The sequence below is a fragment of the Rhyacophila brunnea genome, unplaced genomic scaffold (genome assembly GCF_057557595.1).
Source record: "Rhyacophila brunnea isolate RB1 unplaced genomic scaffold, BYU_Rbru_1.0 scaffold_1, whole genome shotgun sequence".
NCBI lineage: Eukaryota > Metazoa > Arthropoda > Insecta > Trichoptera > Rhyacophilidae > Rhyacophila > Rhyacophila brunnea.
In genome coordinates, this window is record NW_028232751.1 from 26,247,373 (window position 1) to 26,261,730 (window position 14,358).

Consider the following 14,358-nt stretch of genomic DNA (forward strand, 5'->3'; position numbering starts at 1 on the left):
TAACCCATCCACCCCATGTTTTTGAATACGGTTATAAGCCAGATGGCATGCAAAACGTATGATTTGGCTTCATCCAAATTTTGTATATAAGCATCTGGCCGAACTCGGACACCGAATGCCCCTCTGCCATAAGTTGAACAAACCGATTACATTTGACAAATTGCACTGACAGCCCGCTTCTGTTGTTAATTATTATCATACTTGTTTTCTTCCATGTTTCATTATGACTGAGTGAATTATTTTGATTACAGTAAGTAAAACCGGACCGAAAATCGAAAAAAATTCGATTTATGAATTATAAATAAAATGTATGGGGGAAAAATATTAAAATTTTGATTTTTATCAATATCGTTTACGGTCATGCGAGTGCCTACCAAATTTCCGGTTCCGTGTGTGTTAATGGGTCATAAAATGTCAGGATTTTTCTATTACTTTCTTAAAATATGTAATTTATGATGTTTTACGAAAAGTCTGTCACAATTTTCAATGACTGGCTCATGAAATAGTGTATTTTATTACGATTTATTGAATATTTTTATATGCCAGGACTCTGAATTAATTTCGAATTACGAAATTCGAATTAAAGGTATGGTTTTATACAAAAATAATGTTCAAGGGACTTTTCGTGAAAATTTCGAATTACGGCGAATTTCGAATCATCTGTGTTCTTATTAACCTTTTCGTCGCGCCAATGGTCGCCCCAATGTATATCATTTGTCGGCGGCGTGATTTTTACGAATCATAAATCATATCATAACTCGTTAAAAACTGTCATTAAAAATCCGAGAAGCAGTAGAACCGATAAATATACATTCCTAATAATTTTACGACATCTAAAAATAAACAAATACGACTTAAATGAGGCGATAGAGCTTGAACAAACACGTCCCATAGTAAAAAAAACCATGCATAGGTACATACCAGGCGGCCACTGTCGTACTTCAAGTGGCATGGACACTTCGAGTGCTTAAAGTCAGACAACGTTATCTACAAAAAAGTGTTTTTTTTTTTTTTGAGATAACGTTATTTTACATTTATGGCTACATGATAGTCAAACAACATTATGTCAATCTTTTCTAATTTCTTATTAAATCGTCAGTAAAGTTTAACGCTAACTACATAAGTTACCCTTGTTTTCATATTTTCTTAAAACTATCCCTATAAATTTTAACATCATCATAAGCAAGATAAATGTACAATACACAATAAATTATAAAATATTAACATTAGGTTTTAAATAAACATTTCCCTTGTTGAGTTACAAGAATCTAAAATAACGATTTTTGGCTCTCCTGTAAAGTTGCACTTTTGTAGATAGTGTTGTTTGACACTAAGCCCTCGACTTGCGCCGATGACAAGTTTATTAGGGCATGATACGTGGGAACCCCACTTCAAACACAGAACACATTAATATTTTACAGAGCACATAAAAAATATTACGAAATCACTTTATTTATTATTGAGGGGTTATTTCAAAACACTTAACATAAAATTTTATCGGACAAGAATTTAAAATTTAATAGTTTCATGGTAATCGTAAAAACAGGGCTGAGGGCACAAAGCTACATCACATTCTCGACACATAATATTTGTCATTTTTCTTTTTGTATTTTTAATGGTAGATTGGGAACATACCCGACACCGCCTAAATGCTTTGACTTTTTTCTCAGTTGGGGGAACTTGACGTGGCAAATGTTTTAAAAGTTCGGTTTTTAACATTCTTTTTGGATTATTACTGGAAGAAGGTATATTTAATGATGTTGAAGGTTTTGAGGCACTACCATATTTTTCTATTAATTGACGAATTACTTTTATCTGAAAATCGGCCAAAGAAGTTTTTTTACCGGTTATGACTGTGTAAATAATACTAGCATTTAATAAAAATAAATCAATGATGTGGAAACCAACTTTTTTGTACCACTTAATTGTTTTTCGCATGCACGACAGACTACTCAACATCATGTCAACTTTATCGACAGAGCCCATGTTTTTGTTGTAATCAACAACGCACTTCGGTTTTATAATGGGTAGTCCTGTGGCTCTATTGGTTTTATGTGTGGGCACCATTGAGTCGTCGTGCATGGTAGTTATCATGTGTACCTCCCTTTTGTCATGCCATTTCAACACAAGCAAAGGGTGTCGGTTTAAAGATTTTATTTCACCCTTTTTTAATTTTTAAATTTTCGGCATTTGCTTCCGATTGCTGCGAACTGTCCCGCACGCATTTGTTTTTTGTTTAAACAAATGTTCAAATAATTCTGGGCTGCTGTACCAATTGTTGCAAAAAAGTTTATGGCCTTTGCCAAAATAGTCCCTCATCAATGTGGTCACAACAGCCCCAGACACACCCAACTTCTCACTATCGGTAATTTCCGTTCCGTCGCCACAATAAATTATAAAATCTAAAATATATCCAGTTTCAACATCACAAATCACAAATAAATTAATCCCAAACCTATGTCTTTTTGAAGGTATAAACTGCTTAAATATAAGTCGTCCTTTAAATACTATAATACTTTCATCTATACAGAGGTTTTCATTCGGCAACATCGAGTCTTTGAACAAATTTCTGCAGTGGTCGAGAAGTGTTCTAATTTTGTAAAGTCTATCAGCGGCAGGGGTTTCACTGTCAGAGTAGTGAAGCATTTGCAAAATTAGCTCATAACGATCTCTGACCATCGTTTGGCTAAAAATTTTTGCATTTAACAAAGGGTCGGTACTCCAGTGTTCCTCTATTGTAAGACGGCGGTTTCTCGTCATCAATAGGGTAACAGCGTAAAATATGTAAAATTCGCTTATGGAAGTATCATACCAGTTATGAATTCGGGCGTTAGGTGTGTGGACTTGTGTGTTGGTCAGATGATCATGATAGCCGTTGGTAAAGTTCACTATTTTACCCATTATATCTTCATTTAAAAAGTGTGTGAAAAACTCCATTTCACTTGAATTCTCATTCAAGCCTACACTTGGATTAACACCAGTGTTAAAACTGTCAAAGTCATACACAATTGGCACAAATGGTCCCGCGGTCCACGGTTGACGTGGAGCCTCTGGTGCTTCATGTCCAGAGGTGGAAGTGGAAGCCTCTGGTGCTTCATCATGTCCAGAGGTGGAAGTGGAAGCCTCTCCCACATTATGGTCAACATCAGAAGGGTCGTCAATATTGTGTGGTTCTGCCAGCCCTGTTTCTCCTTCATCATCAGTTTCCATTTCATAATCGGAATCCAAGTATTCAATGGATTCTTGGGCTTCCTCATCGGATACACTATCACGCGCAGACATTTTGATCGCAATGTACAAAAATTAACTTTAAATATTTCACTACACAATGTACCTACACGAACTTATTGTCACTATTACAAATGTATATAAAAATATATATGAAGAATCTGTGAACTCGAAATTATATTATTGAAATTTAAAATACTACTTAATCACATTTTACACTAATTTCAATGGGTAAAATGCATGAAATCTCCAATATTATGATTAAAATAATTACACTTAATCACAGAATCGCGTATTCAAAGTAATTTTATAAAAGCCGAAACTGAATGGTATCGATAACCGTACGAAACCAGACACACACTGTTGAAATAGTATCACCGCACTATTCCAAACAAAGCCGGAGCCGGAAATGATATCACGCGCCTGCGCATATTACGCAACCAACTAGCGGAGATATTTGAATCGACAAAACTGATTATTTGTATTTTGAAGGAAGTCGATATGGGTCGAGTCTTTGCTATATTACGAACTATTTCATAATGTTTGGATGACAGAAATCAACAGATGTCAGTAGAATAATAATGAAGCAAGTTCGTAAAACAAATTTCGTCTCTGTTGCTTACCAAATAACGAAAACACAACAGTAGAAACTTACTGTCACCTCTAGGCGACGCTCGCGGCTCACGTATACGGCGATCACCGGCATCGCTACATGACGCGCGCGAGGAATAGGTTAACGAGGTTCTACGGTATTGTCTATTTTACAATTGGTGCTTCATTTTATTCAATCATGACTGCTTTATTTATATTAAACTTTCCTTTCATAGATGAAACTAATCTACAACGTCATATTTTTCGTAAAAGCAATAATGCTTTCGAATTCAAAAGTTTCATTAGTAAATGCATATCAGACGCAGATGAATGAAAATCTAATTAATATATATATATTTTTTTAATAACTCAATTCATATGATTGTGCTGGAAACGGTTTATGCATAATACGTGGTATACTATCACAATAAGCATTTACTTTAATTTATTTAGGTACCTACCTTCCGCTATAGTAATCATGTACCTACTTCTCAAGAGACTTCTTATATTATATTGTAATGATTATATTTATTCAATAACATTATTTCGGCATTCGGATTATCCGGCCATAATGTAATTTCAGAAATGTCATACATACCCTCGCCACCTGTTGTGGTAAATGTGTGATCTGCATTTGTATCGACTACACTCATGTTAGCGCGACATATTCGCATTCTTCGGTATCCACCCGGACATGGTTTATCGACATCTGCATGATGTGTAGAAGATCTTTTGGGTACACGGGCATCAACTTCACTTGTTTCTGCAACATTCGTTTTCAGCCGCTTAGCTTTCAAGTCTGATGAGGTTTGCTCAGTGGAGCACATTTCTCTCTGCACGCTGCTAGGTACTGAAATATTCAAATACATATAAATATGTTTGTATATGGGGAATATGTTGAATAATAATTAAGTAATAAATGAATAATTTATTGGAAGTTATGGAATGAACTTGAATAATTCATATTATATGTATCTGAAATTACATTAATGTACATGTAATACGTATCATTGAACATATATGTATCTGAACAAACAATAATTTCTATAAATATTGTTTTGTTATAACCCATCCACCCCATGTTTTTGAATACGGTTATAAGCCAGATGGCATGCAAAACGTATGATTTGGCTTCATCCAAATTTTGTATATAAGCATCTGGCCGAACTCGGACACCGAATGCCCCTCTGCCATAAGTTGAACAAACCGATTACATTTGACAAATTGCACTGACAGCCCGCTTCTGTTGTTAATTATTATCATACTTGTTTTCTTCCATGTTTCATTATGACTGAGTGAATTATTTTGATTACAGTAAGTAAAACCGGACCGAAAATCGAAAAAAATTCGATTTATGAATTATAAATAAAATGGTTTCAGTGACAAAACAGAACACGACAAATCAGAACATGACAAAACAGAACACGACAAACCAGAACACGACAAAACAGAACAGTGACAAAACAGAACAACGATAAATATAACTATGACCTTTCAGGAAAAATATAAATTTAATATTGAAATTGTCCTATCTCTATTATGTTGATAGATTTTTAATACGCCATAATACATCAAATTATATACCTAATTTCTGCATTACTAATCGCTAGAAAGCCTCAAATAAACTTATTTTTCGCAGGAGACAAAAACCCATTTTATCTACAAAAAAATCTTTTTTTTTTGTTTCCCTTGTAAAATTTGCGCAATTCAATGCAAATAAGTGTTACGATTGCGCAATTTGTTACAGGAGACAAAAAAACATTTTTTTTGTGATTTTTGATTTCGTCCGGCACCCCGATTATTATTAGATAGTGCCACAGAACAGATAATAAATAGAATACCGATAGGCAATATTCTATACGCCGCATGATGAAGCAGGCTTTTGAATGTGTGAGTGTCCTACGAAAATAAAGCACGCATTATGCAAGTGCAATAGTGTGTGTAATACACCAACATTAAATGAGCGTAAATGCATAAACCGAGAGCAGTTTTTAGTATTCGACGTAAAACGTATTCTTAACACGTGTGTAAGTTTAACCCGGATTCTTCCTTACTCGAGTCGGTTACCTCCTATCGCCTTACCCGTTGTGTATTTCAGTTCCCATTATTTCTGAGTTCCCTGGCTAGTGCTCATACAGGTCGCCTTGATGTTATAAAGAAAAAATATAAGACACGTAGTAATAGAGTGGCTATAGTTGCGCATGATTATCGAAATCAAACAGATAAATTGAGGTATTTACGCCAAATGGCCAACATGCAGTGATTACATTATACAATTCTATATACTCTATACCTGGGGTTCCCAACCCCGTGCCCGCGGGCACCATGGCACCCGCGATATTACCTAAGAAAGGACAAGGGGTGAGGATATTTATAATACATTCAGAACATACGCCAAGTCAATAAATATGCCTTTGCACAAGCTGTCTGCGATAATCACCGATGGGGCACCAGCAATGGTAGGTAAAAACAAAGGATTTATTGCCCTCTGCAAGAAGGATGAATCATTTTCAAACTTTTTGTCCTACCACTGTATTATCCAGCAGGAAGCTGTGTTGTAAAATATTGCCATTTGAACACGTTATGAAAATAGTTACAAAAATAATCAATTCTATTCGAGCAGCTCCTTTGCAACACCGACTTTTCAAGGCCCTGTTAGAAGATACTGAAGATAAAAAACATGATCTTATTCTGCATACTGAAGTACGTTGGCTCAGTAAAGGAAAGGCTCTTACAAGATTTGTGAGTTTAATTGACGAAATAAAAACCTTTATAAACGACAAAAAGGAAAATTATGATGAACTAGCTGACTCTCGCTGTCTGATTGATTTGGGATTTCTCACAGACATCATGGAAAAATTGAATTCTTTAAATTTCGAGTTGCAGGGAAAAGACAAAAACATAGCTGAAATGATAAGTCATTTAAAGCTAAATTGGATTTGTTGATATCACATCTGCAGATCAATTATCTCGTGCATTTCCCACATATGAATAAAATGCTAGGTAACAATGAATTAAACGGGTCATTATTTATTAAGCATCTTCAAGTGTTAAAAAAACAATTTGAAGAGAGATTTTTGCAGTTTACAGATATCGAGCCAATTGTTTCCTTCTGTATCAATCCTTTTACTTGCCAAATAAATGTAATGGAAATGGCCGTATGTATTGCAGATTTTGTTCAAGGTAAGACAGAAGAACTAGAGTTAGAAATTTTGGAGCTTAAGAATGATATTTTGCTTAAATCCTTAATATCAGAGGACTTTTGGAATACAGTGGACACAGAAAAGTTCCCATTTTTGAAAAAAGCGGCATATAAAATTGAATCATTTTTCGGTTCGAAATATTTATGCGAATCATTGTTTTCAAACATGAACTTAATAAAATCAAGATATAGATCTCGACTCACCGATGAGCATCTTTATGATTGTTTGCTAACAGAATTATCGTCATACTCTCCTAATTATGAGGCACTGGCCAATAATATGCAATGCCAAAGATCACATTGACATATTGATATTCTATTTTTTTATAAAATGTTTTCTTTGTATTTGTGTTTTTTGTTTACTTTGTTTAAGTTTTGTAAATACATTTCTCTGTGTGTATGCAATTTGAATAATAGTTTTATTATTTTGAAACATTTTTGTTTATTATTTATTAATAAATTATGAATATGTTATGTTATGTCCAAAACCTTCATATGAAAACAAAAACTTCTAGAACCCGGCCCTCATTCTCCGGAGGCCAACCTGATACTGATCACGGCAGCGATCAGCGAAGGAAGGCAGAGGGTGCTAACAATCCCCGGAGACCCGGAAAAGGCTGCCAACAGATGACCATTGCTACATATAACGCAAGAACATTGTCCAGCGATGCCAAACTTGTAGAGTTTCAAGAAGAGCTCCGGAATATCCACTGGGATGTTGTCGGACTCAGCGAAGTAAGGCGTAAAGGTGAGAGTATTATTACTTTACAAAGCGGACATGTGCTGTACTCCAAAGGAACCGATGAAGGGCGCACGAGCGGTGTTGGATTTGTTGTCAACAAAGCCTGGAGGGACCGCATAGTCGAGTTCAACTGCATTTCTGACAGGGTCGCAAGCGTGATACTTAAAATCAATGCTAGGTACCGGATTCAGATTTTGCAAGTATATGCTCCGACACAGAGCTATCCTGATGAAAAAGTGGAAGAGTTTTACGAGGAAATAACATCATTGAAAAATAAAAGTAAATGCCACTTCAACATCATAATGGGAGATTTCAATGCACGTATTGGATCATACCAAAGAGATGACGTAGCGGTCGGACATTTCGGACATGGCTCAAGGGATGGTAGAGGGGACATGCTTGTGGAGTTTGCTGAAACCAACAATCTTCACATCATGAATTCCTTTTTTCAACATAAACCTACACGTAAATGGACGTGGAGAAGCCCGACAGGAAGGACCAGCGAAATCGATTACATCCTCACTGACAGAAAATATACATTTTTAAACTGTAAGGTGATCAATCAGTTTAACACCGGCAGTGATCACCGGATGGTGAGATGTAAGATAAGATTGAACGTCAAATCAGAAAGATCCAAACTGCAGAAGAAGTCAAATGCTCGCGTATACCTGCAGAACAATACTGAATTCCAAAATGAACTCAAAAATGCACTATCGGCTTTCTTAGATGAGAACGAAACCGTTTCCCTATCCAACGTGGAGGATATAACGAATATTATTCTACAATGTGCAGAAAAAACAGACGTAAAAAGCTCAGAAGTTACACCTTCCACCAAGCTTTCGAAGGCAACATTGAATCTTATGGAGCAGAGAAGGAAAACCAAGAGCGATAGACAGGCACAAAACGATATGGAGTTTTCATCACTTTGCAAAACCCTCCGAAGGAAGATTAGAGAAGACCTTCGTAAATTCAATGTAAACCTCATACAAGCAATTGTGAAAGCAGGCAGAAGTTTAAACAAAAACAAGCAATGCTTGTCGATAGGAAAACGTCAAATCACAGCACTAAAAGCAAAAGATGGTTCTATCGTCAGAAACTGGGAACACTTGTTAAGCCGAGTTGAAGAGTTCTACAGCGATCTCTACAGTGATGACACTGACAATACGACTATAGACTTAGATCTTCAGAGAAATGGAAATTCGGAAGACCATACTCCCGAAATTACATCCTGGGAAGTAACCCATGCTTTAAATTACATGAAAAGTGGGAAAGCCCCCGGGGAAGACGGTTTAACGATAGATATCCTCAAAAAAGCAGGAAAGGATGCAAATGAAGTACTTGCACAATTGTTCACAGCCTGCATATGCAAAGAGGATGTCCCAGAGGTATGGAAAAATGCCAGCATTGTCATTCTTCACAAAAAAGGTGACAGAGAAGACCTAGAAAATTATCGTCCAATAAGTCTACTCCCTATTCTCTACAAGACGTTCACAAAAATTCTCTCAAACCGTCTGCAAAATGTACTAGACGAGAACCAACCGAGAGAACAAGCCGGATTTAGAGGAGGATACAGCACTATGGACCATATCCAAGTCGTCAGAGAAATCATAGAGCGGTACCAGGAATACAAACTGCCACTATGCATGGGTTTTATAGACTATGAGAAGGCGTTTGATTCGATAAAGAAATGTTCAATACTCGACGCACTCAGAAAACAAGGAATCCCAGGACGCTATATAAATATTTTCAATAATATATACAGTAGCGCAACAGCATCTGTAAATCTCCATAAACCATCGCGCAGATTTCCTATCAGCAAAGGAGTCCGACAAGGTGATACAATCTCACCTAAACTATTTACAGCTACCCTTGAAGACTTATTCAGGCAACTTGACTGGAATGACAAAGGGATCCCCATAAATGGAGAATACCTGAATCATCTGCGCTTTGCCGATGACATAGTAATTTTCTCGCAAGACTCAGAAGACCTCCAAAGCAGAATGCAGGAACTCGCTGAAGTAAGCAACAAAGTAGGTTTGAAAATAAATGTAACAAAGACGAAAGTCATGTTCAACTGCTTTGCAGGCCAAAAAGAGATCCTCATCAATGGCACTCAGCTCGAACAGGTGAAAAGCTACATCTATCTGGGACAACAAGTATCTATAGATGGATGTATATTTGATGAAATTGTTCGCAGAGTAAAGCTAGGCTGGAGTGCTTTTGGCCGCCTGAATAATGTCTTCAAAAGTGACCTTCCACTGTGCCTAAAGCGCAAAGTGTTCAACCAGTGTGTGCTTCCCGTGATGACATATGCGTGTGAAACATGGACCCTAAGTAAAAGAGAGATCCAGAAACTTAGAGTAGCACAACGTGGTATGGAGAGGTGCATGCTGGGCATAACGCGAAAGGACAAAAAAAGGAATGAGTGGATAAGGAAGCAGACAAGGGTTTGCGATGTAATAGAGTTTATTAAAAGCCTTAAATGGAGATGGGCTGGACACATAGCTCGAAGAAGAGACAATCGTTGGACAAATCTAGTCATCCAGTGGTATCCAAGAAGTACAAAACGTCCACAAGGTAGACCTAGAAGCCGCTGGATCGATGAAATGATAAAGTTCTGCGGAAGTACGTGGCAACGCAATGCACAGGACCGAGAGAAGTGGAAGCAACTTGAAGAGGCCTTCATCCAGCAGTGGATAGATTCAGGCTGATGATGGTGATGATGATAAGAAAATAAATTATGGGAAAATGAGAAGTTATGGAAGGAGTTTGTCGATTAAATATAGGTGGTGCCCGCCACCCTACCGATATTTTAGAATGTGCTCTAGAGTACAAAAAGGTTGGGAACCCCTGCTCTATACCTATATAAAAAAATGCATTATTTTCAAAATAACGGTATTGTAAAAAAAAAATGAAAGTATAGATACCTTGATGATTTCACTTAAAAATTGATTTTTTTGATTGCGTGCAGAATAAGGTAATTGCATGAACACTCACCTAGTTAGTAAATGGTCATAAACGGAAACGGACTAAGGTGAGACGGTTATAAATGGTTCGTTCTGGCCTATTTCTATAGACGTACTATTAAATGTACAGTAAAACCTCGTTAATACGAATTCCATGGGACCGAAAATCATAAAATGTCAGGATTATTTTTATTACCTTCATAAAATAAGTAATTTTTGATGTTTTAAGAAAAGTCTGTCACAATTTCCAGTGACTGGCTCATGAATTAGTGTACTTTATTACGATTTATTGAATATTTTTATATGCCAGGACTCTGAAATGATTTCGAATTAAAGGTAAGGTTTTATATGTAAATAATGTTCAAAGGACTTTTTTTTCGCAAAAATTTCGAATTACGGCGAATTTCCAATTATCAATGTTCTTACTAATGAGGTTTTACTGTATGTATGTAGGTTCGTTTTATTTTCACCTATCCTTTGAAACTAAAGGCTCATTTACACAAGTCACTACAGATGATCATAATTTACATGTAAATTAAATGCAGGCGTTCATTTTTTTTTAAACATGTCACTGAAAGTGATATAGGTACTATAATTCATTCCAAAATGGCGTCAAGTGAAATTACGCTGTAGGTTGGAATTCAAACAATTTGTGGTTGTTATATGGATGTAGAAATTTCATCGAGAGAAAAAGGAATAGGAAAAAGAGTCGTTGGTGGATAGAACCATAGACATGGGTAATACAACGTAATATAATGGGGAATATGATGACAGTACTCAGAGGCGCCGAGCACTTGCGTTGCGTGGGCAGGGTGTTGTCTTAATCGAATAAATATGTTTTTTCCGCACAAACAGCATTTTTTTTAGCCATAAACATATTTTTTTGGAGAACCTAGTGACTATTAATATTATAAGAGACATCACAGCGTATGTGATAAAAATGCAAAATCCTGAGCGAAAACACTGCGTAAGTCCCGCAACAACTTAACCAAGCACTTTCGAAACTAAATGTTAATCCGTAGGCGTAAATGATTTTTTTTTTAACTAAACACAAAACAAGTGAAAAGGTATCAATTTTCAATTTTTTGAGACGTTTTTTGTTTCCCCTGAAAATTTTAATTAATTGACTTCCGCGGTGTTGTTTCGCGACGAAATACAGTTAGCAGCCAATGAGTTTCCAAGAGATCAACAACATAAATGAGAGATGAGACGAATATTTCAGTTACAATTAATACAGAGCATAGGAACAAAATAATACTGAAATGTGTATATCACAGCGCAGCAATTTATTATGTACAATGAATGAATAGGTACGTCTACGTCGATACCAATGCACGTTTCATTTATTATAAAAATGTATTGAAACAACATTTTTCAATGTCATGAGTGAATTTCTCAAACGATCGAGATATAGATGAGGTATCCTAAAATAAAATGTGTATGGACCGGTAGAATAATGATGTTAGTTAGTTAGAAAATTAATACGGTGTTATTGAATTTTTACCTTTGGCCCTGGATCCGTCTTCGGTCAAGATTGGCTGCTTCACAATTTGAATTCGGTGCTGTAATGAATGTTAATGAATCATTAAGATGCTGCGAATAATAAATATAATAATATCCTTGTTATTAACAGACAGAAAGCTATATTATTTGTAAAAATAATTTTCTTGTACTCGCCTAAGCCTAAACAACCGGCAACTTCGCGCGCATCTAACTGTCATATCCAGTGTTGCCAAGTCAAAACTTTTAATTTCAGTAGAATGTGTAAAAAAAATTCAGTAGATTCGACAAAATATCAGTAGATTTCTGTTTTAAGAAAAATATCTCGCCACGGGCCGCAGGTTCCCTATTTTTCATGGTCGGCTCGTTTTTTTAAGAGACATATTTCACCGCGGGTCGCAGGTTCCCAAATTTTTAAAGACGAATCGTTTTTTTCCCGGGTGGTGGGAATTTTGTGGAATAAAGAAATATCAGTAGATTTCATAAAATATCAGTAGATTCCAAAGAGATTGGACAATCTCTTTGGTAGATTCAGTATATTATTGCCAAAAATATCAAAAAATATCAGTAGATCTAGGCAACACTGGTCATATTATTTGCAGCGTCATGTTCGTCTGTCGGTCGCAAACCACCCTGTTTTACCGACGGATTACTCGTGACGGCGCTGTTTCGAGCGGCTGTTTTGGTAAACCGCGTCTGTGTTTTGGCGGGAGCGGGACGAATTTTAAAGTCGGATTTGAGGAGAGGCGGGCTCCGCTCGGCCGAGGGTTGCGAGAACCGCGAAGAGTGGACGTAGGCTGTGGTGTTATGGGAAAGTTGATGGTTCGGTCCGTCCTTTGAGGTGATCTCCTGTGGGATACCTTCATCCGGTATCAACGCGCCACCAATGGAACATTCCGATAGAATAGCCCTGCCGATATAGTTTTGCTTATTGACATCTCCACTAAAATGAAAATGTGCTTCGTTACTCATGATGATTTTTTCTTGGTACGTTAGCATATCAGATGAATTTATTTTAATGTAATTGAAATGTGAATATAAGTAATCTTAATTTTGATCATTCACACACATCACATTGTCACATTGATAGAATTGTTCTCACTTCTGAAAAATATTTTTCAACATAGAAAGACTAAATTCACAGAACAAAAAAATATTTCACGAAGCAAAATGGTTCAGGATAAGCTAGCAGACTATGACCGTCTGTGACCGACATACGCGAGACGTTATAATATCATAGATCTGTAAATCTGTATTGCATTACTGTAAAAAATTTCATTTTAATATCGCAACATCGACGAATTCATAATATACAATTATTATTGTATATTATTTTCTCAATTTACATTATTTATACATATTATGAAATAATAAACAATAATATGATCCATTATGTTTTATTGTTATTCCAACAATGTGTCTGACTAGGTAATTTGGAATGTACATGTGAACATACAGGAGGACCTCGACTTTCGCACATAATTGGTTACGATAATATGCGAATGCATAAAAGGTGTGCGAATGTTGAATGTTCGAAAGTAGAGGGAAGTAAAAAAAAAATTAAATTGTGTGTATTTTGAAATAATGTATTTATCAAGTAAATATAAGATGTTTAAGAGACATGTTTAAGTGGGGTTTGCGGATGTTTCCCTTAAAAAGTTATCAAGAGTTAACTGTTTGCCACTCTTCTTTTTTTTATTTTAAATGGTAAATTATTATGTAACTTTACAATATTGCTTAACTGCTGGCACGAAATGTAAAGTGAACCAATCTTTTAATATTAACGCAGTAAACCCAGTTTTTTTTTTGATCTTTATTTGTTTACTGGAACCAATTCTTTATCCTTCCCTTTCAATGCCCTGGGATTTTCTGGTTGATAAATTAACATTGGCATCAATTTTAAATCACCAGCCAAGTTTCCACCAAGAAGCGATGTCAATCGGTTTTTAGAAGGTTTATGCCAAGGGGCAACTGATTCTTCCTTAGATAAGAATGTACGACTAGGCATTTTTTGTGTCCTGTGTCATCTACATTACATATTTGGCTAGAAGAATATTCTCCATCTTCAATAATTTTGGATAATGAGGAAATAAATTCTCCGCGAAAATCAGCCGATTCTCCAGTGAATT

At 36.0% G+C, this 14,358-nt stretch overlaps 1 protein-coding gene across 2 annotated transcripts in view; it reads right to left on the minus strand.

The window, feature by feature from the left end:
* Nucleotides 1-12,441, minus strand: part of LOC147079628 (uncharacterized) — a 40,995-nt gene extending 28,554 nt beyond the window's left edge. For both annotated transcript variants that reach the window (XR_015070028.1, XM_085942625.1), the window contains exons 1-3: nt 12,407-12,441; nt 12,234-12,291; nt 4,418-4,669 (exon numbers count right to left, since the gene is read on the minus strand). Coding sequence is in view for 1 of the 2 variants with exons in the window: in XM_085942625.1 (XP_085798751.1) it covers nt 4,418-4,646 (229 nt within the window). In the remaining variant the exon portion in view is untranslated. The remainder of the gene's footprint in view (nt 1-4,417; nt 4,670-12,233; nt 12,292-12,406) is intronic.
* Between the last annotated feature and the right edge of the window lie 1,917 nt (nt 12,442-14,358).